This window comes from Schistocerca nitens, chromosome 3 (genome assembly GCF_023898315.1).
Source record: "Schistocerca nitens isolate TAMUIC-IGC-003100 chromosome 3, iqSchNite1.1, whole genome shotgun sequence".
NCBI lineage: Eukaryota > Metazoa > Arthropoda > Insecta > Orthoptera > Acrididae > Schistocerca > Schistocerca nitens.
This window is the reverse complement of record NC_064616.1, coordinates 618,885,361-618,907,288: the sequence shown is the minus strand read 5'-3', so window position 1 is coordinate 618,907,288 and position 21,928 is coordinate 618,885,361. Positions and strand designations below refer to the sequence as shown.

The 21,928-nt window shown below is 39.7% G+C and overlaps 1 protein-coding gene across 3 annotated transcripts in view; it reads left to right on the top strand.

The window, feature by feature from the left end:
- The window catches only part of LOC126248554 (WD and tetratricopeptide repeats protein 1-like), a 208,142-nt gene that overhangs the window by 132,007 nt on the left and 54,207 nt on the right, over positions 1-21,928 (top strand). For all 3 annotated transcript variants that reach the window (XM_049949637.1, XM_049949635.1, XM_049949636.1), the window contains exons 12-13: positions 3,289-3,449; positions 17,447-17,612. In XM_049949637.1, the coding sequence (XP_049805594.1) occupies positions 3,289-3,449; positions 17,447-17,612 (327 nt within the window). The remainder of the gene's footprint in view (positions 1-3,288; positions 3,450-17,446; positions 17,613-21,928) is intronic.

Sequence of the window (21,928 nt, the reverse complement as noted above, 5' to 3'; positions counted from 1 at the left end):
CAGGTATGAATACATATGCAACATCTCAGCATTGCTTACTCAGGGCTTATATGGCACAGAACTGAAAACACTGTTCTGCAGAATTTGTAACTGTTGAAATGATTGGAAGAAAAAATATGATGAGAAAAAATTTAAATTAAAGAAGTTCTGTGTTCTGGCAAGAAAATGCTGCTTCTTCTCAAGATAAAAAATGTCACATCAGAAACTTAAGCAATGCTAAAAGAAAAATAGGACAAAGTTTATTTTGGAAAAAGAACCATTAAATGTTTTGCAAAAGCAAACTTTCCACTCTAAAAGCTGGGAAATGACGTTAAGGAAGTGAATTGCTAAAAAATTCTTGAACAAAGATCCTGCTGCATGTAAGGATTGAGTGTGAGGAACATAACCAGACTGGATAGTAAGGTATGTGAGAAATAATAATAAAAAAATAGCTGTCAAGTCCTTTCTGCGAAGTCTTATGTGTACACAACAAGAATATCACATTATTTGTAGTCCTTAGTAGTGGACCGAACTGCAAATCCAATTCTTCCATCTGCAGTAAGGTAATTGTTCTTGAATTCTGCAAGTGGAAGTATCTGAGTACAGGTATACATCTAGAACACAAGAACACAATAACACAATATTTTTGTGCTGAAGATTACATTAATTTTTTGTATGCATATTGTATAATGTTAATTCATCATAGTGACCTTTTTCACATTTTTTAAATAAAAAACTGCTCTTCACAGTCTTAAGTACATTTCATTATATATGATCTGTGAAATAGTGTTGAACTTGGGCAGTTTGGAGGGGGGGGGGGGGGGGCACCGTGCATATTCCAGATGTATGTATATATGCATGGCTTTTCAAAAATCAAGGTGTTCATTCTGCTACACTGTGTACATATAAATTTAAACAGGCTTCAGAATTACAGTGTTTGCTACATGCCCTAGCACAGCAGGCATATGAGGTTCTTGGCAGTATTTCGCATCTTATAAAATAAAGGCTACAAAACTGTACCAAAAGCTTCTGAGAATTAAAATAGAATTTCAACTTAATTTTTATAATATGTGGCCATGCATTTCAATGCAAAATCTGCATGCGCATATCATTTGTGGCTCTGAAAGCTAAAATAATCATTATTACTGAATATGTTTGACCTTTGATTCAAAGTGTGATGTTAAATACAAATAAATACATGGTACCCAGGAGGTCATTTTACAATTTAATTACATAATTACGGCCACAGATGAACTGATAAGTGTATGAGTCATATTATAATCATAGAAGTACATATTGAAACTATTTTTGCATCAGTCAATAAAACTTGATGTGCTTCCAATACTCTTTGTTGGACACTCTGTGCGTTATATGCTGCTTAAAACTTCTCAGTGAATTTATTGTGCTATTCATGAACTGATACTGAATGAGGCATTCTTTTTGTTCATAATGTAGTCCTGTAGTTTCACTTAGTCTTTTTTTCTGATGATATTTAAATGAGCCTCACCATGTATTGTGCCTTCTGTTATGTAGTACTCATGTTGATGATTTGAGGTCAATCACTCTTCAGAACTGTAGCTAAAATATACAAATTTCATACTAGCACAAATTTATAGTAACTATATTCATGCAAGAAATTTTTGAAGACATTCCATATTTTGCATTGTGTGTGTGTGTGTGTGTGTGTGTGTGTGTGTGTGTGTGTGAAGAAATTAGAATAAAATACTAAATTTTAAAGTACAATTCAATATAGCACACATTATCTTCAGAATGCCCAGAGAGACGTTTGAGAGCTGCACCTCCAGTTTGCAATTCGTTATGGCATATTAAAGTGCAACTGGTTTTTAACCTTAAGGTGGTCATTATGCAGTTGCAAGTTCAATTAATTAAATCATTGAACTCGGGAACACTGGATGAGGAATTTACTACAAATATGTTTCTGCAGAAATCTACTTGTTTACCAAATAAATTAAACGAATGGTGGTTAGCTACGAAATAGAATCCATTTGGGACTACACAATGCTACTACCAACAACCAGGTTACGTCAAACAGTTAATATCACTAATATGACATATGAACATCTACTGAAGATCTTATGTGTAACTGCCCTACTGAATGAGATGGCACAATATTTAATACTTTGGACTTGCATTTGGGAGGATGGGGATTCAAATCCCCATACACCTATCCAGATTTAGGTTTTCCTAAAACAGTTTCAGATGCCAGGATGGTTGCCTTTTTAACCACCCCCTTTCTTATTTAATAGTTGGCTATTACATCCAGATATGTAGATGGTTGTTGAACTCTACCGTATGCCTGAAACCAGCCTTTGCACTGTTTTCTAAGATTATAGGGATCTATATTTAATGATATTTGAAGTGATAAAGATCTCTTAATGGAAATACAGTTTATTAATTTTGGACTGACTCAGATGCAAATTCACAGCAGTCATTATGTTTAGCCCCAATGTAAAATTGAACTTGGAAAGTACACTGTGAAGGATTAAACTGACATAGAGAAACACAGTATAACTTCTTCCAAGAACTGATAATATCAGTGGTCACTTTATTAATGTTGAAATACCCATGTGCCATTAATTGTGGCAACACAGGTAGTGTTCAGAAATTTCAGTTCCACTTATAACTTCAGATTCCTTGCCAATGCATTAGCAAAATGTCTTCTAAAATTATGAAATTACTTAATCTGTCCACTGTGCTCATCAAAATCTTAATCGTGTGGACGTTTCTTCAGATTAGCATAACTGTTCCATCACTGAAGTCACTCCTCGACTGTCATTATTGGCCACTAGTCCCTGACTGAACTACTACTTCTGCATCGGCCCAAGTGTGCATGATGTTATGGGAGACTCCCCGCCAGTTGCTGTGAACCATTACTTACTGGAATCTTGGAATCTTCCAGAATGCTGGCATTATGATATCCACCAGATGTAGGTGTTTGTAATTGATTATTCACTTAGGGTACCCCTTTGAGCACATTCATCACAGCCCATGCAATCCATCCCCTAAAAAGGAGAATATAATGTACTCATAGTTAGAGGCAATGAAATGAAATGAAATGAATGAGTGTCATCGGATATAAACAGTGCTATTTGTCTCTCATCTGTTCATGAGCCACCTTGGAAAGGACATGATTGATTTCCTTCTCCATTGTTTCCCAATGCGAGGTGATATTACATCTTTGATTTTCTTTAAGTTTTCATACATTTTTTTAAAAACATATTGTAGTAGAATTGGTTGCGACCATTTTCATGTTTTTATTAAACTTTGCATTGTATTGTGATATTGCAGGCTTGCAAGGTGCTTGTATGAACTACAGTGGATAAACGAAGCTTCAAAGTGTTTAAAAGCATTTAAAGTGAAATACCCAGAACACTCAGATCAACCAGCATGCAAAGCTCTTACGAAAGACGTCATTCTTGCCAAAGGCTACATGCGGGATTTAGAAGAAGGTAATACTGCTAGTTTTTCAGTTTTATGCATTTTTTAACATTTTATATCTTACATTTGTGATTTATGATTATATCTCTCTTTTTCTTGATGAGTATGTTTAAATTACAGGGGGCATGTTTTTCTCTCATTTCCAGACTACCATATTAGTTTTTGCACAATGAATCATCTTGATTAGACTCAATTTGTTATTGCATGCTTTAACCTATAGTTTAAATTTCCACAATATTATATCATTATTATTTTTCTTCAAGATTTATAATCTTTATCATATGAGTGCCTCCCCCTCCAACCCCTCTCCCTGCCATTATAATGTTTTGAAGTTACGCTGTATCTATTTGTTTGTGTGTTTTCTTGAGACAGAATCAGAATTGGTTTCAGAGTTTCACGGTTCATCATTGGACGACTTGGAACATGGTGTTTTCTAGGACAGAATGTGTTCCACTCCACTAATGTTTTAATATGAGGCATCATTCCGACTATTTGATCATGAGCTTTGAAATTTTGTTGCTACTGTTTGGTTAGGACACAATAAGTAAAGTAATAAAGCATAGCTGATGACTGATATTGCCTGCTTACATATCTAGCATTTTCCAAATAATTAGGAGATGCAGATGTAATACTTACTAACATAATATCATTTAGCAGTCAGTTTCTTCCTGTTCGATACCACTGTCCACCCCATCCCTTTCTTGCTAACAAGTGCATACCTTGAAGTTCCTTTTAGGAAAGGATCATGTTAGATACCTGTCATATGCATCCATGCAACACATCCTGTTGCTGTAAGACACTTGTATATTCAATCTTTGTATGAGCAGGGCAACTTGGGAAAGAATTCGTGTCCTTATTGTATAGCCTTGAATGCTAACATTTGTGAAAATTGCGACACTGAGATGAATACATTTTACTGAAATGAATGTTATATTCTAGTTGCCAACCAACTACCTCAAATATGACGGATGAGTCAGGGGTGAGCAACTACTTCAGAACCGGTGTCATCTGGAGTTTCATACTTTCCTCTCCAGAACATTATACACATGTTTCCCTGGATTCTCTTATGAATGCAAAGAGTGATTAAGAGTTGTAACATTCATTACATTAAAAATCAATTCCTCCAAAAATTACAAAATCTATGGAGGAAGCATACAATTAAAAACATTTTTCTTTTATTGTAAATCCAGTCACAGGCAGCAAATGTTTATCAATCAGGTTATTGATGTTGGTCAAGGATGAACATCATCAGACCTAAAATAAGCATAAAGATGATAGCTTGACCTACAAATATTTCCAAACTACTCAAATACAGATTCAGAAATTATTTTAAGCAAATATGACAATGTTACCAGACCTGAGTAGATGAAGTGTATGAGACACATTGTGTCATTACATGTAGAGATGGTAAAGTCACAATAATTATACATATAACCTTTGTCATAAGTTTACCATTTTGAGTACAATGAACACCCATTGCAATGTATATGTTGGCATTCTGAGGAAACAGGTTATACTGTTGGGCAGCAACGAGTGACAGGCGTGCATTCTGGCATGTTGTATGTCACTGCTACACGTCAGTTCACCTAAGTTCAATAAAAATATTTTTTATAATTAGTCACACAAACTCTTTCCTGTGGAATTTGGTGCAAATAAATACCAAAGCATAGATGCTTGTGTGTACGTATTATATGAAAATGTTAACTAAAATTAAAATGTTACAAAACAGTATCATTGCACAATACAGTGAGTCATTAAAATAAAAAATCTGCAGCTCGTTAATGAAACAGAACAAAAAACACTCTTCAAGCACATACATCACAGATCAAGGAATCTGTCCCCTAAACAGGAACCTATAACCTGCTCAGTTACAGGCAATGAAATGAAATGAAACAAAATGAATGAATGTCATCAGAAATAGCAGCATTATTTGTCTTTCATCTGTTCATAACCCACAGTCCAATGAAAAGTAAAGAGGAAGAAGGGTGTATTAAAAGTATCGTTTTCACTAGCCAACAAAAAGTATACAGTGCCAATGTGCACTGTAACTGTTCATTAACAAAAGGTCTGCAGCTTGCTAATAGAGGACAACAGAAATTACTACTTTCTCAATGCACATACTGTGCTCATACTAACTGCCTACCAAATCGGCGCACAAAATGGTTCACAATTACGTGCCACGAAATGGAAAAAATGATTTTCTTTGTACGTAATCACCACTATTGTCACACATACCACCTATACATATGAACTACAGAAGAAACAAATTGTAATGAGGAAGGAAACTTTATTGAAAATATAATGCTAAATATGTTACAAAAATTAACAGTACTACTATGCAGTGCAATTGGCAATTAGAAACAACAGAACTGCAGCTTGCTGAATCTGAACAAAGATATTAGCAGACTAGCTATGCCTACACAATCCACCCATCAATTGGGAGCAAAGAAAAACAGGCATACAGTAACATACAACAAAATGGAAAAAGGAACAGTCAGCACAGATGTCCCCTGTATCATCTATTCATATGAGTTGGTAATTGTAGGCTACACTTCTGAAAAAATATATTGCATATGAGCACTCAATGTCCCCAATGAAGGATCAGTCACAATTTCAACATACATTTAGTTTGTACATTGGAATGGCTGCGTAAATGGAGTCAAACCATGTACCAGTAATGCGCAAAGACAGTGTTCAAAACCTAGTGAGAAATTGTGATGATGTGACAACACATAGCTCACACAAAATGTAATTGCCTCCAAATGGTAAGAAAGGAAATTTAAAGTCAGAAAGTATTGAGCTAAAATGCAATGGTATATTGTAAAAAGTAAAAAACATGCAGTATGAAAGTTAAAAGAAAATGAGAGAAATGCAGCCAGCAAGAGTCACTAAAAATATGTACTCTATACATGCCCCATGACTGGTAGCCAGTGGAGAAAATGTCACTGGTAAGTAATATGTAATGTTGTGCAACATTCCATACATTGTGCATTATTACGAGAGGTAGGATTTATATGCGCCTTAAAGTGTTTATATATGCATGCATCCATGCAGTAAAAATCTGGTAAATATGCTCTAAAAACTTTAAAATATGCTTAAAAAATAAAATATATTATTTCAACTTTCTCATAATGTTTTAACTTTGATGAAGTAATCAAATTGTAAATTTATTTTTAAACTGAGCCATCAACAAAATTAATATGCATGAGTGATGCTAGTAGTGCCACTATGAAGATACAAATCCGGTTTGCTTTAAATACACTCCATAATGATTGTGAGCATTAGTTACTATGAGATCGGGTGTGGTGAGTTGATGTTACTTAAGAATGCCTTTGAGGTGACAAAGATGCCATTATCAACACCTCACTGAGTTTGAACGAGATCATGTAATAGGTCCGTGAAAGAGTGATGTTCCTTCTGTGATATTGCAGAAAGACTTGGTAGGAATGTAGCCACTGTAAATGTTGCTGGCAGCAGTGGTCATGAGAATGGTATTCATCGTGTGGCTCTGGTGCATCATACTGCATCTGCAGGAGCAATTTGAGCAGCAGTTGGCACCACAGTGACACTACGAACTGTTACAAACCAGTTATTTCAAGCATAGCTCAGAGACAGATGCCCTGTAGCATGCATTCCCCCCGACTCAAAACCACCGCTGTTTGCGACTTCAGTGGTGTCAAGCGAGAGCTCATTGGAGGGCAGGGTGGAGGTCTTTTGTCTTTACTTATGAAAGTTGGTTCTGCCTTTATGCCAGTGATGGTTGTGTGTTGATTAGGAGGAGACCCGTTGAGAGCTTGCAACCAATATGCCTGCTTGCTAGACACATTGGACTTACATCTGGAGCTGTGGTCGCGAGTGTGATTTTGTATGACAGCAGGAGCACTTTTGTGATTATCCCACACACCCTGACTGCAAAATAGTGCATCATTCTGGTGATTCAACTTGTTGTGCTGCCATTTGTGAACAGTATTACAGGGGGTGTTTTCCTACAGGATAATGCTTGCCCACATACTCTGTTGTAACTCAACAGTGTGTCAAACATGTTGCCTTGGCCTACTCGATCACCAGATCTGATCTGTCTCCATTTGAGCACATATGGGAAATCATCGGATGACAACTCCAGCATCAGCCACAAACAGCTTTAACCATCCCTGTAATGATTGACCAAGTGCAACAGGCATGGAGCTACAGCCCAACAACTGACATCTGGCACATGTACAACACAGTGCATGCATGTTTGCATACTTGCATTCAACCTTCTGGTGGTTACAACAGTTATTAATGTATGAGCATTTCACATTCTATTTTGCAAAGGCTTACGTTGCACTAACATTAACCTGTGCTCTTCAAATGTTAATCACTTAAATATGTTGCCTAGCCAAATATATTCCTGAAATTTCCTTACTCTAAGATCTTTTTCCGTCAGTGTATTTCTCAGTTTTCTCAAAGAAATGATTTCCTTCTGTTGCTTAAAATTTTGTTTTTGTGAAGAGAAATAAAGTTCTCTTCACCCGAAGTCACAGAACAGTAAGAGAAAGATGCTATGTCACATACAGAAAAAACCTGAAGTTGTTTTTTTAGGATTCTCTTTGTAGCACTTTATTCACATCCTGAAGAAACATTAAATGTGGATTTTTGCTTCTGTTTTCTCAGTTGTATTGTGAAGACACTTTCCTATTTCTCCTGGTATGTGTCTGGCAACAGCTTTCTGTATACCTGCGAGGCAGAAGATAAGAGGCATCCTTTTTTCTTCCAAATGTGTGGTTGTGGCTGGGAGTTCACTTAAACAGATCTTAAACACTAATTTACTCTGGAGACTCGTCCCATTGCAAGCACTACATGCAGCAAGGGTATTTGCTGCTTCAGCTTTGTCCATCACGTCTAACACCTTTTTCACATTTTCTAAATGATCACTATAATCTAGAGCTGTCTTAATTCATGTTCTCCGTGTCGTGAGGATTGGCTCTGAAGGTAAATGACTATCTTGCTTCTTGATGGTGCCTTCACAAACACACTTTTCACAGAGGAAATCGTGGCATTTGCTTCTGGAAAATTCACTCAAATTTCCTCTGCCAACCAGTAAAGACATATACTAAACAAGTCATGTGAACTGCCTTAGGATGAAATAATTGCAAAGCTATAGCAACATTAAGCATGTATGCTGCTGCATCTATAAGTATCAGCAAGATTTTTTCCCTCATTTTCTTGAGCAGGCCACGGAACACGTAATGCATCATGAACTACCCTAGCACTCACTCAATGTTTGTTTCTTACAGTAGCCTGGAGACATTTAGGTTGTATGTTCCTGGTTCAGATTCCGTCAGTTTTCCCACGACGATGTTGGCACTTAATCTCCTTCATGACTGTTGTTTCACCCACAGATAACCACATGTTTGAGTCACCGATATTCTCTCTTTCTTTTCCTTGTATTACTTCAGCATTATTTTATTGAAAATAAGTACAGATTGAGGCATAGATCAGGGTCTCACTTTTGGGAGGAGCAACTTAAAAACATTTATAAAAAATTGTTTCTTGATCATAAACTAAACCCAATAAAACTCCATGGCACTACAGGCCATATATAATTTTATGTTTCTATTTAATGTTTTTTGTGATGCGTTTAAAAGTATTAAACAATTGATCAGTTTTTAGAACGCTCAAAATGGGCGGGGGGAGGTAGTTGGCACACAAATTAATTTCAATAAATAGATTTTTAAACTTGCTCTTCTTGACCAAAACACATTTGAGCAATGCAAAATGAGTGAAGGTATTAACTAGTGCTACAAGTGGCCAAACGACGAAACACGCTAAATATGGTTTAACAAAGGTGTCGTGATGATCACAACAATCATAAAACAGCACATGTGCAGTAGAGACAGTTTGGAAATGGTTCTGATTGGTCATGATATCTTTATTCGAATGAACTTAGTTACTCCCATCAGGCACCACACGTAGTTTTATATGTCTCCCAGTTCAGATCCACTAAGTAGAATGCTGTGGTTTCAAGAAACTTAACCATGTAATCTTTGTAAACACTACTTGATGGTCAGTGTTATGCCGGTGTCATTTTACATCTTTTTTTTCTCCACAAACATTTTTTCATAAAGTGTGAATTGTGAGAATATTATAAATTTGGTGCAGATTAACAGTGTGGACATAGGAAATTTGACAGGAGTGATAAAAAATGTTGTAAACGGCGGGAAAATGTTAATTCTGGGAATGTAGAAGCAGGGCTATGCCGTGCAACAGTAAATATTTTGTTGCAGATCTGTCTCCAATATTTGACTGTTTCTGTTGGAAGAATAGACGGACAGTATTGTTTCAGACATTGTGACTGATTTCAGAGACAATGCGAAGACTGAATCCATATCATTTTATCTGGAAGAGCATGAGATGAGATGAAATGAAAGACATGCAAGTTCCATCAAATGTATCAGATGAACATACAACTTCCACGCAGATAAGCGAAGTTCCTAATGCCAGCAGCACAAATTTATGTAAGAGGAAGAAATGAGTACTGAGGGCAAGATGTATCTTCTGCTGAAAAAAAGATAGACGGAAAGGGAGAAAGCATAGGCAGAATTCAAAATAAAGTACCTAGAGGCAGCTGGGAAGGAAGATGATGTACAAAGAGCATTCAATAAGTAATGCAACATACTTTTCTTTCTCAGCCAATTTTGGTTGAAAAAATGAAGAATTTGTTGTCATACATCATGGAGTATTCTTCCTTCAGCCCCCTATAGTTTCGTGAAGTTTGAATATGTGATGGCTCTATATATAGTCAACAAAATGGCGTTAGGTGCATTCCAAACAGAGAGCTGTAATTGAGTTTCTTTTGGAGGCAAACCAGAGCCTCACAAATGTTCATACGCACTTGCAGAATGTCAGCAGAGACCTGACAGCGAACAAAAGCACGGTGAGTTGTTGGATGAGACATCCGTTGTCATCACAACAAGGTTGTGTAAACCTGTCCACTCTATTGCATGCCAGCCGACCGCACACAGCTGTGACTCCTGCAGTGTTGGAACGTGGAGACACACACATTCGAGGTGATCAATGAATCACAATCAAACAATTTGCTGTTCAGCTGGATCTCTCTGTTAGAAGTGCTGACACACTCGTCCACCAGTTGGAATACTTGAAGGTGTCTGCACTCTGGGTTCCTTGCCGCCTAACAGAAGACCGTTCAAAATTGCTTGCACATTATGAGGCTGACCATGACAATTTTTTGTTGAACATCATCACAGGTGATGAAACATGGGTTCACACTTCGAACTAGAGACAAAACAGCAAACTGTGGAGCGGTGCTACACCGCCTCCCCCCTGAAGAAAATGTTGAGAGCCACACTGTCTGCCAGTAAAGTCATGACAGCCTTCTAGGACTCTGAAGGGGTATTCTGTTTGGTGTCCTCCCTCGTGGTGCAGCAATCAACTCTGAAGGGTATTGTGGTAGCCTCAGGAAATTGAAGAAATGACTTTCGTGTGTTCATCGCCACCAAAATGCAAACAAACTTCTCCTTCTTAGTGACAACTCAAGGCCTCACACAAAGTCTTCATTGCACTGTTCTTCCTCATTCATATCTACTTCTATGTGGATACTCTGCAAATCACATTTAAGTGCCTGGCACAGGGTTCACTGAATCCACCTTCACAATTCGCTATTATTCCAATCTCATATAGCGTGTGGATTGGGGTTGGGTTGTGTGGGGAAGGAGACCAGACAGTGAGGTCATCGGTCTCATCGGACTCATCGGATTAGGGAAGGATGGGGAAGGAAGTCGGCCATGCCCTGTCAGAGGAACCATCCCAGCATTTGCCTGGAGTGATTTAGGGAAATCATGGAAAACCTAAATCAGAATGGCCGGATGCGGGATTGAACCGTCGTCCTCCCGAATGCGAGTCCAGTGTCTAACCACTGCGCCACCTCGATCGGTTAGCGTGTGGAAAGAACGAACACATATATCTTTCCGTACAAGCTCTGATTTCCCTTATTTTATCCTGGTGATCATTTCTTCATATGTAGGAGGGTCTCAACAAAATATTTTTGCATTTGAAGGAGAAAGTTTGTGATTGGAATTTCATGAGAAGATTCTGTCGCAATGAAAAACGCCTTTCTTTTAATGATGTCCAGCCCAAATCCTGTGTCATTTCAGTGACACTTTCTCCCATATTTCTCAATAATACAAAATGTTCTACCCTTCTTTGAACTTCTTTGATGTACTCCATCAGTCCTATCTAGTAAGGATCCCACAATGCGCAGCAGTATTCTAAAAGAGGACGGACAAGTGTAGTGTAGGCAGTCTCCTTAATAGATCTGTCACATTTTCTAAGTGTCCTGCCAATGAAACACAGTCTTTGGTTAGCCTTCCCCACAACATTTTCAGTGTGTTCCTACCAATTTAAGTTGGTTGTAATTGTAATACCTAGGTATTCAGTTGAATTTATGGCCTTTATGTATGACTGATTTATTGTGTAACGTACCTCGAGATGGCTGGGTGTTTGTGTTGTCCTCATCATTTCATCATCATTAATGAAAGTGGTGAGTTTGGACTCTGAAAAGCTTGGGAATTTGTATGGGTACTGATAACCGCGCAGTTGAGCACCCCACAAACCACAAATCATCATCATCATCATCATCATCATCATCATCACATCATCATTATTGTGTAACTGAAGTTTAATTGATTCCTTTTAGCACTCATGTGGATGACCTGACACTTTTTGTTATTTAGGTTCAACTGCCAATTTTCGCATTATTCAGATATTTTTTCTAAATCGTTTTGCAATTTGTTTTGATCTTCTGATGACTTTATTAGTCAATAAATGACAGCATGATCTGCAAACAACCTAAGACGGCTCCTCAGATTGTTTCCCAAATCATTTATATAGATAAGGAGCAGCAAAGGGCCTATAACACTACCTTGGGGAATGTAGAATGAAGGCTTTCACGACCGTATGACATGGCTGTTGATATACTTTCCGGGATGTGAGGTCGTGGTCCAAGAACTTTTCTGCTCCTTACGTTTCGTCCAGGACTGCGCTGGACTTCCTCAGAGGCGCTGCTCCGCTGAGTCTTGCCGACTAACTGGTCGGGTGTCTGAGAGCGACTTATATATTGTGAGAAAGGGGGGCATGGTTCAGGTGACACGTGATGAGCAGTGATAATCCATAGCAAAGATAAGGTTGACTATCGATTACCACCTTGTCAAATATAAAAATTGTTAGCAATTTTGTAGAGCCACTGTCCATATATTGCTAAGTTTCATAGCCTCCTCTTTCCTATTAAAATTATCATGACGTTTATAAATTTCAATAGCTTCTCTATATAGCCGTGGATAGTAATTTAACGTTGTAGATAAAACTTCGGTATCCGAAAACTTCACTTGGTGGTTGCCTGGTTGAAGAGCATGTTCCGCTACAGCTGATTTTTCTATTTTTCCAAGTCGACAAAGACTTTTATGCTCTTTCAGTTGCGTGTTTACGCTTCTTATGGTAGAACCAATATAAACTTTACCACAGGTACATGGAATTTTATACACACCACATGTCGACAGGGGAGGGCGTTTATCCTTCACAGAGCGTAGTACTTGACTTATTTTCTTTGTTGGTTTAAAGACAGGTTTTATGTCATGTTTTCGTAAAATCTTACCGATCCGATCTGTTACTTTTTTAATAAAAGGGAGAAATACTGTATTTTTCTGTCGTTGTGGTTCATTCTTATCTTTTGGTCTTCTATTCCTTGGACGCAAAATTCTATTTATCTCTTTTCTTGAGTAGCCGTTTTTTTCAAAAGCCTGCTTCAGATGTTTCACTTCAGCATCCAAATGTTCAGGTGTACATATCCGTTCCGCTCGATCGACAAGACTTTTTATGACACCCCTTTTTTGTTGTGGATGATTTAATAGCTTCAAAATAATGTGGCCTAATGCCCAATAGAATTTTATTCAAATTGACATTGCCCATAGAAAACTTGCACTTACTCTTGTTTTCTCCTTGTGATGCTAACTGTGTGCCTTCAGGGCAACTAAGTGTGTTACATATACAATCTCTGATAACCTGTTTGTTGACGGGACCATAATGTTCAATCTCTAGGTTTTTCTTGTGTTACTTCTGTAGTGGTACTATCAGTTTTCATTCCCAGTGAGCATCTTCACTAGTGTCTGTCAGTGAGTCAAAACAGGGCTTACCACACTGCTTGCATTTGCTCAGATCAGTGTGTTTATCAGAAGGCAGAGGGTTTCAATTTTAATTCTGGAACTACTAACAGTGGGGCTAGATCACCTGGCTTACTAATTTCTGTGGACATTTCCTGAACTTAATGGGGTGAAATAAATTACTATATAGTAGGTTTACTATCAATATGGACTTGCTAAAGGTTAAAAGTGTTGTTCCAGTGTGAATGTAAACTTTTTGCAAAAATAATTTTATATAACATTGTTAGAGAACAGCAATCTTTATTGTCATGAAATTATTTAGAAACATTCTTGATCACAGCCATGTGATCAAGACTGTTTTTAAATAATTTTTGTCAAAAATTAAAATTTATTGATATACAGCGATTGGCTGCTTTTAGCCTCAGAGACCATGTTAAAATGATACATGTACACTTCTGTTTATGTACAGTTTTTAAGCTTGCCAAATATTTACACCAATGAGCAAATCAGAGCTCAAAGAAGCTACCACTTTCTTTGTTTCGTCCCTAACATTTATCCCGTCTATTGTATGGTCCATGTTTTGAGGATTTGGCAAATTTTTATTTTTTTAATTTAAGTTCATGGCTGGATGCCTTTGCTGTCATCACACCCACATGAATGGCAGTTTGCTCTAAATGTAGAAAAATGCAGGTTATTACAGATAAGTAGGAACAGTAATTCCATAATGCTGGAATACAGCATTAGTAGTGTGCTGCTTGGCACAGTCATGTCAATTAAATACTTGTGCACGATGTTGCAGAGCAATATGAAATGGGACAAGCATGTAAGAGGATGGTAATATGGAAGGTGAATGATAAACTTTGATAAAGGTGAATGGTAAACTTTGATTTTTCTAGGAAAATTTTAGGAAGTTGTGGCTCATCTATTAAGGAGACAGTGTATAGAACACTAGTGCAAACCATCTTGAGTACAGCAAGAGAGTGTGGGATCTCCACCAGTTCAGATTAAAGGAAGACACTAAAGCAGTCCAAAGGTGTGTAGCTAAATTTGTTACCAGTAGGTTTGATCGAGATGCTTCGTGAACTCAAATGGGAATCCCTGTAGTAATCTAAGGGAGGGAAGTTGTGTACACCATCTGCCTGTGAAGCGTGTAAACTTTGGTCTGTATTCTATCATATTTTAACTGTTTGCCTATCGTGAGGTAGAAGTTGGGGACCAGCCTGCGTTTGTCCAAACAACCATAGAAACTGCCCATGTGACCAGAATACAAGCCCACAGTCATTAATCCGATGCATGAATTCGATGCGGGCCTGGTCCACTTTCTTGTCTAGCAAGCTATCACGCTGTGCCTTGTGCTGTACAAGCAGGTATTTGAAGAAGCTGCCATTAATACATGAACTAAAATAAAGCTGACAGTTTAAAGTTTTATTGTTGTAAATTGATTCCATACATTCAGGTTGGAATATCTAATTGCTGTTGACTTTTTCCTGACAGTTTGTTATTTTTCTTTGAGACAGCAGCGGCACTACTGGTGTTTCTCAGTCGATAGTACACTGTTTTCTTTTTATAGTAATAAGATATGAAATTTGTTTCTTTGTTTTACAAACATATACACTGCTAAACTATGTACATTGTCACAATCATCTGTTTTCACTTTCTAAACATTTACACACAGTCCTTTAACAGTTTGTGCTGTCTCACCTTTAACTGTTAAAGTTAACTGTCCTCTGTTTATCAGACACCTCTGCATATTGTGTTGCATTACGAGAATATGCTTTTCGTCTGTAGAGCAGGTACATTTTGCTGTATATTACAGTTTAGTGATGAGATCCATAAGAAACAGCATAACAACCAGTATCAAATACCACAAGATGCCTGTTGTAATGCACAACTGATGCAATCCTGGGGGAATGTATGGAAGTGTGTTGTTCTTATTGTATGAATAGTGTCAGATGATGATCTTCTTCATTAATGGAGTGCATGTGGAGAAAAATGATGGCTTACTGACACAAAAATTGTACAAATATAAGCAAATTTTGCCTCTAAGATTCAGAAATGAGCAATATGCAGGTCACTAACATGTTACTCAAGAACATTCAGTAGAAGATGATTCTACAATTATATTGTCAGATGATTTGCATCACTCTTAAAATTTATTTAGACCAATTTTAGAACATTCTCATATAAACTGAACAAATTGAAGCACATTACTGTTCCTTTTCCATTCAGAAGCCTCCACTGATTTAAATTTGCAGCAGTGACACACACTGGAGCATTGCTCCACAGTAGATCTCTAAAGATCTCCATAGATAACTCATATTTCACCAGCATTCTGACAATGGCAGAAAGTCTGTGCATTGTTCCTCTCAGGAACAACTGAAGCTGTTTTACGTAAAAAGCCAATGTCTTAACTTACGTAGTGTCTCATATTGTCATGTTATCTTATTGTAAGTGGACAAAGTTGTATGTTATGCTGAGTAGCAGCACAAAAACTACCAGGAAGAATGGAAAGAGAACTGTTAGTGTAATTATAACTTGTCGATAGGTGCTGTTACATGTCTTAGGGCTTACTAAGTTACATAAAACACAATTTTGCAATCGTGTGGATCTTCATGGCTTGGAAAGATATGTTTCCATTAGATTCTGTGACCCTTTTCCTGTTTCAGTGCTTTAATAAATAAATATAGTTGCAGCAGTTATCTTTGAAAATAAATGGCAAGTGTCCTCAGATACTTCAAGGATAGTACTTATGGAGGTGGAGCTGAGAGGATAAAAATGTGGCATCTAGGTCTTTGATAAAATTTGGAACTGTAGGTTTCCTGATAGAGTACTTCGATTTAGCTGGTGTGATTTTATGCCTCGCTCATCTATGTGTAAAATTTCTATCTGGTGTGAGATACACCTTTAGTGGTGTGGCCATTACCTTTGTTTTTATTTCCATAGAGCCAAAATATTTCAAAAATTAATAACTTTCGTACTTTGTGTCTTTTCTCTTGTGTTTTACTGTATTGTAAAACTTCATGTGGCTGATACTCGTGATGTACATCTGGTGGAGTTCCCAGCAATAATTTTTTTTGCTTAGGTGTATCACATCAGTGTCATCTCAGTCTGTGACTTTCATGTTTTGCAGTCTTATAATCTTCACAAGTGGCAGGTCCCATACCTCAATTTTGCTGTCAGCTACAAGCTACTTCCAGAAAAACAGATATATAAAGGCAAGCTCTGTGCTTCTGGGCACTGGTTCATATCAGCTACCCACCAGCCAATGAAAAACACATTTCTGCAGTGATTGACATAATCAAAACTAATTACAAATAATGAAGTCATACTAACAGCCTGTCTTAAACACTGTATCATTTTATAATGAATTGTGGCAGACTGTTGTAACTAAATTAAACTTCAAATGTGTCAGAACTGTATGTGTAAACAGAGACAAGAATTTTCCAGGAATAACTTTTTGTATCATAAAAATGTGTCTTTATTACAAATTGTATCTTTGCTGCCCTGCAGGACTAATGATTTGTAAGTTAAGAATTGGCAGTTCATTTATTTGTGAACTATGCACTGTTCAACTATTCATTTACGTAAGTAATACTAAGTTAATTTTGGAAGATATTTTGCTACAGTGCCTTTCCTTCATCATTTGCTCTTTTTTGTGATGACAAAAGTGTCGTGTACAACTACAAATTGACTGCTGTGGCCTATTGTGGATAAATTTAAACTCTGATAATCATTGTAAGAGTCGTCCATTACTCCTTATGGACGCATTAACAATTGTAGTTCACAAATATGCATGTACTACTGCATGATGTTTCCAACTTTAATGAACAATGAAATTACATTAATTATTTCAGATAGTGGCTCATCAGACGATGATTCATCAGGCCCATCTATACCATCAACTGATAATATATCTCCATTAGAGAAGTTCTGGAGAGAGAATGCGTATGACTATGAAACAAGATTTTGTGGGCATTGTAATACGACAACAGATATTAAGGAGGCCAACTTTTTTGGAAGGTACTTTCATACTGACTTTCATACTGACTTGTGACTGAGGAGATTGCTATGAGGGCAATTAGGTTATTTTTTATGTATGTACTGTTTTATTTCTTATGTATGTACTGTTTTATTTCTTTTGTTATACCATTCCCTGTTTGAAACATCTTGTGTTTTGTGTAGCGTTAGTGTAAACTGTGGATAATGTTCACTGAAATTATTACATTCCACTGAGTGTCATGTGACAACCACGTTTATCATTATTCTTAAAGAATAGAATTTCTATGGCCTGAAAATCACCACTATATGAACAGAAATATCGTATGACCAAAAATTTGCAAAAGTATGCACAATAACATAAAAAGTATGATATATAGCTATTAAACTAAGGTTCAAATTCTTTTATAAAATAAAGCAGTAAGCCAGTTTATGATAAACTATTTAAGAATAAATGCACATGAGAAGCAAGTGAAACTGTGGAATTTGATGCTGTATGCTTTTTATTAACATTACAAGCTGAGTACCCGGTACTGCCCAGGTATGTACTTGTCTGATTCTTCTATTAGTCCTACTCCTCCTTCCCCCCCCCCCCCCCCCTCTGTAAATTTCCTCCTAGTCTGCTTCTCCCCCGCGCTGTCAATTTCCTCCTCGTCCACATCTCCCCCCCCCCCTCTCTGTCAGTTTCCTCCTCCTCCTCCTCCACTCCCCCCCTCTGTCAATTTCCTCCACTCCCCCCCCCACTCTGTCAATTTCATCCTCCTCTTCTTCTCATCCCCCCTCCTCCTCCTCCTTCTCCTCCTTCTACTCCTCCTCCTCCTCCTCCTCCTCCTCCTCCTCCATCTCTTCCTCTCTCCCTTCTCTCTGTCATATCCTCCTCCCCCCTTCTGCTTGTCCGTATCCTCCCCCCCATCTGTCTGTCCATCTCCTCCTCCCCCCTGCTCCTTGTCCGTCTCCTCTCCCCCCATCTCCTCTCCCCCCATCTCCTCTCCCCTGCTCCCTGTCTGTCTCCTCCCCCCCATCTCCTCTCCCCTGCTCCCTGTCCGTCTCATCCTCCCCCCCCCATCTCCTCTCCCCCCATCTCCTCTCCCCCCATCTCCTCTCCCCCCATCTCCTCTCCCCCCATCTCCTCTCCCCCCATCTCCTCTCCCCCCATCTCCTCTCCCCTGCTCCCTGTCCATCTTCTCCTCCCCCATCTCCTCCCCCCTGCTCCCTGTCCGTCTCCTCCTCCACCCCCGTCTCCTCCACCCCCCCATCTCTGCTCGTCTCATTCCTCCGCCCCCGTCTCTGCTCATCTCCTCCCCATTGTCTCTGTTCGTCTCCTCCTCCCCCCGTCCCTGTCCGTCTCCTCCTCCCCCCCGTCCCTGTCCGTCTCTTCTTCCTCCCCCCCGTCCCTGTCCGTCTCTTCTTCCTCCCCCCCATCCATGTCCTCCTCCTCCCTCTCCCCCCTCCCCCACGTCTCTATCTGTCGCCACCTCCTCCCCCGTCTCTGTCCATATCCTCCTCCCCCCTGTCTCTGTCCATATCCTCCTCCCCCCTGTCTCTGTCCATATCCTCCTCCCCCCCCCACCCCGTCTCTGTCCGTATCCTCCTCCCCCCCCCCCCCCCCCGTCTCTGTCCATTTCCTCCTCCCCCCGCTCTCTGTCCGTCTCCTCCTCCCTCCTATCTGTGTCCATCACTCCCTTCCCCCATGATGCTTGTCCATCTCGTCACTCTCTATGTTATCACGCTCACCCTGATTGGACTCTGGTGGTTCTTAACCCCCGCAGTATTTCTTTCCTGATCTCCATTAACATGATTAGAACATAGTTAATTTGTGATGTCCATATTTTTTTTTTACACCCTCATTTTTACTTCCCTCTTTCAGGTCTGAAAAGGGGGCCCTCAATACTGTAAGTCACAGATTTCGAGTTCGAGTGAAAAGCAAGCGGAAGTTCTGAAAAATGTTTGTGGGTGCCGCCACAACTAACTTCTGCTGTCGAATATATGTAGCGCTACACAGGCATGCTTTCTAGGCACAAAAATAAATACTGGTACCAAATCCTCTGCGTCGCGTCAGTAAATAAATTTAAAAAAAGGTTGAAGACGAGTTTTTTTCTCCGCCCTGAGTTTCGACCACTGCATTTTCATACATTATCCAACGAAGTAAATACAAATTCCGTATTGTTCATCTTCGAATGTAGCAGCATTTCGATGTACTACGAAAATCCGACTGGAAAGATGGCCAACTCTACTTGTCAATATGGCCAACTCTACGTTCTGAATTTTTTCCTACCTGTGAGAAGAGATGGTTGCAAATAGGAACTTTTATGAATTGTGAATCACATGCAGTATTCTCTTCACCATAAGAATAATACGAATATAAACATTTTGCGATTATTGTTTCGTGTTTGCTGCTATCTCATTTAAATCCTGTCTGCCTAATAAACTACGAAACTAGAGTGAGACAACAGCAAACACGGAAGAATATACATATCATGTCATGTTCATATTCGTATTATTCTTATGCCTAATAGTGATTCAGTCAGAAATGAAGCACAGCAATTGATTAGATTTGTAAATCTAAGATGACTCTAATTTCTGTGCAAAATGTAATGTACTAAAGAGCCTCGCCTGCAAAGATTTTCAAACGGAGAAAAATTTTCGCTAAACTCTCGTTCAGAACATCTATCATACGCAGTCTGTTATTTGGTTCTTGTTGATCATTATCAAAGAAAGCAGAAGTGTAAGTAACAACAAATAGCAGTCTCTTGCAATTGTTTCGCTAATGAGTAGATTCCTCTCTTTTTAAAAACAAATTGTAAACAGCGGTAGTGCGCACAAAAGCAAGCCATGCCGCGAGCGGCGACAGGTCGTAAACACTCATTATCAGAATGCGACAAACAATGCATGACACAGTACAGTAATGCATTTTCAGCTTAGAGTGACGTAAACACCTATAACAAAGAAAACGGCGCTTGTCAGATCAAAGAAAAATGAGCAATCAATTCAAACCAGACGAAGCACGTGAAAAAGGAAGGCCACCCGTATAAATACAGACAGAGTGCCTGACGCATAGCAATGGCCATCTGGTAAAGCTTAACTGCTAAGCTTACGACTCGAACCAAACTACTGTAGCTGTAACTGTTGTGTCTAGCTCATACAGCATAGACACAATGAGGTAGCTAGGTGCACGCTAAACTAACACAGACGGGCTTGAAGTTCTGGAACATGAGACTTATTAATGAATAAGAAGAAAAGTACGTAGATGTTACTTAACTTTTATTCTCTTGTTGGAATACATCTCTTGAATAGTAGTAAGCTATAAGCACTGATACAAATGGCGCCTTGCTAGGTAGTAGCTATGGACTAAGCTGAAGGCTATTCTATCTGTCTCTCGGCAAATGAGAGGAAGGCGTCGTACTTCTGGTCGCAAGCAATGTCGTCCGTACAACTGGGGCGAGGTCTAGTCCGTGTCTTGTGACCTGCCATGTGGTGGCGCTAGGTTTGCGATTACACAGTGGCGACACGCGGGTCCGACATGTACTACAGGACCGCGGCCGATTTAAGTTACCACCTAGCAAGTGTGGTGTCTAGCGGTGACACCACATTCCTCCCCCGCAAATCGGCGAACGGTCGTGAGATAAGGCTTCCGCCCGCCGTGGGGAGGACCCCATGTCGACGTATGCGATGAGGTGGGGAGCCTAACAACAGGCGAGGCTGTGCCACCCGCACCCGGCCATTCGGTCCGAGGGGAGCTAGGAAACGCCTGCAAACCTAGTCCAGGGTGCACGTCAACATGAGGTGTATGCGCACGTAAGGAGACAAGAGGGGCCGAAGGGTTGACCTCCATGTGGTCGGAGCACCCGACGGGCGAAGACGACATCTGGTCCGGAGCGGGCAAGAGGTCCATGGCGGAGGACGGCTGGTCACGGGAAGCGAGCGGCGGCGCGTGACCCAGGGAGGCGCGTGGCGGCTGCAGCGAAGCGTCCACTGCTGGCGGCGCCGGCGGCGGCTGCGGCGGCTGCTGCGGCGGCGGCGGCGCGACGCCATGGGGCAAAATGGAAGGCAGCGTCGGTAACACCTGGGGATGAGGCGAGCCAGTAGATGGGTCCCCAAGGCGCTGACCTGACGGCTCCGTCGCTGAAAACAGACGGGGAGCGGCAGAACCCAGGCGACGGCAGAGGCGCAGCTGATTGAGATGCCGACGCACCTCACCAGAGGCCCCCAAAACCAAATACATCGCGCGGCCGAGGCAGCGAAGAATGCGCCCTGCGAGCCAACGCCGTGAACCGCGATAGTTGCGATAATAGACAACGTCGCCAGGAGCAAAAGCAGGAGTCTGCCGCTGCACAGGAACC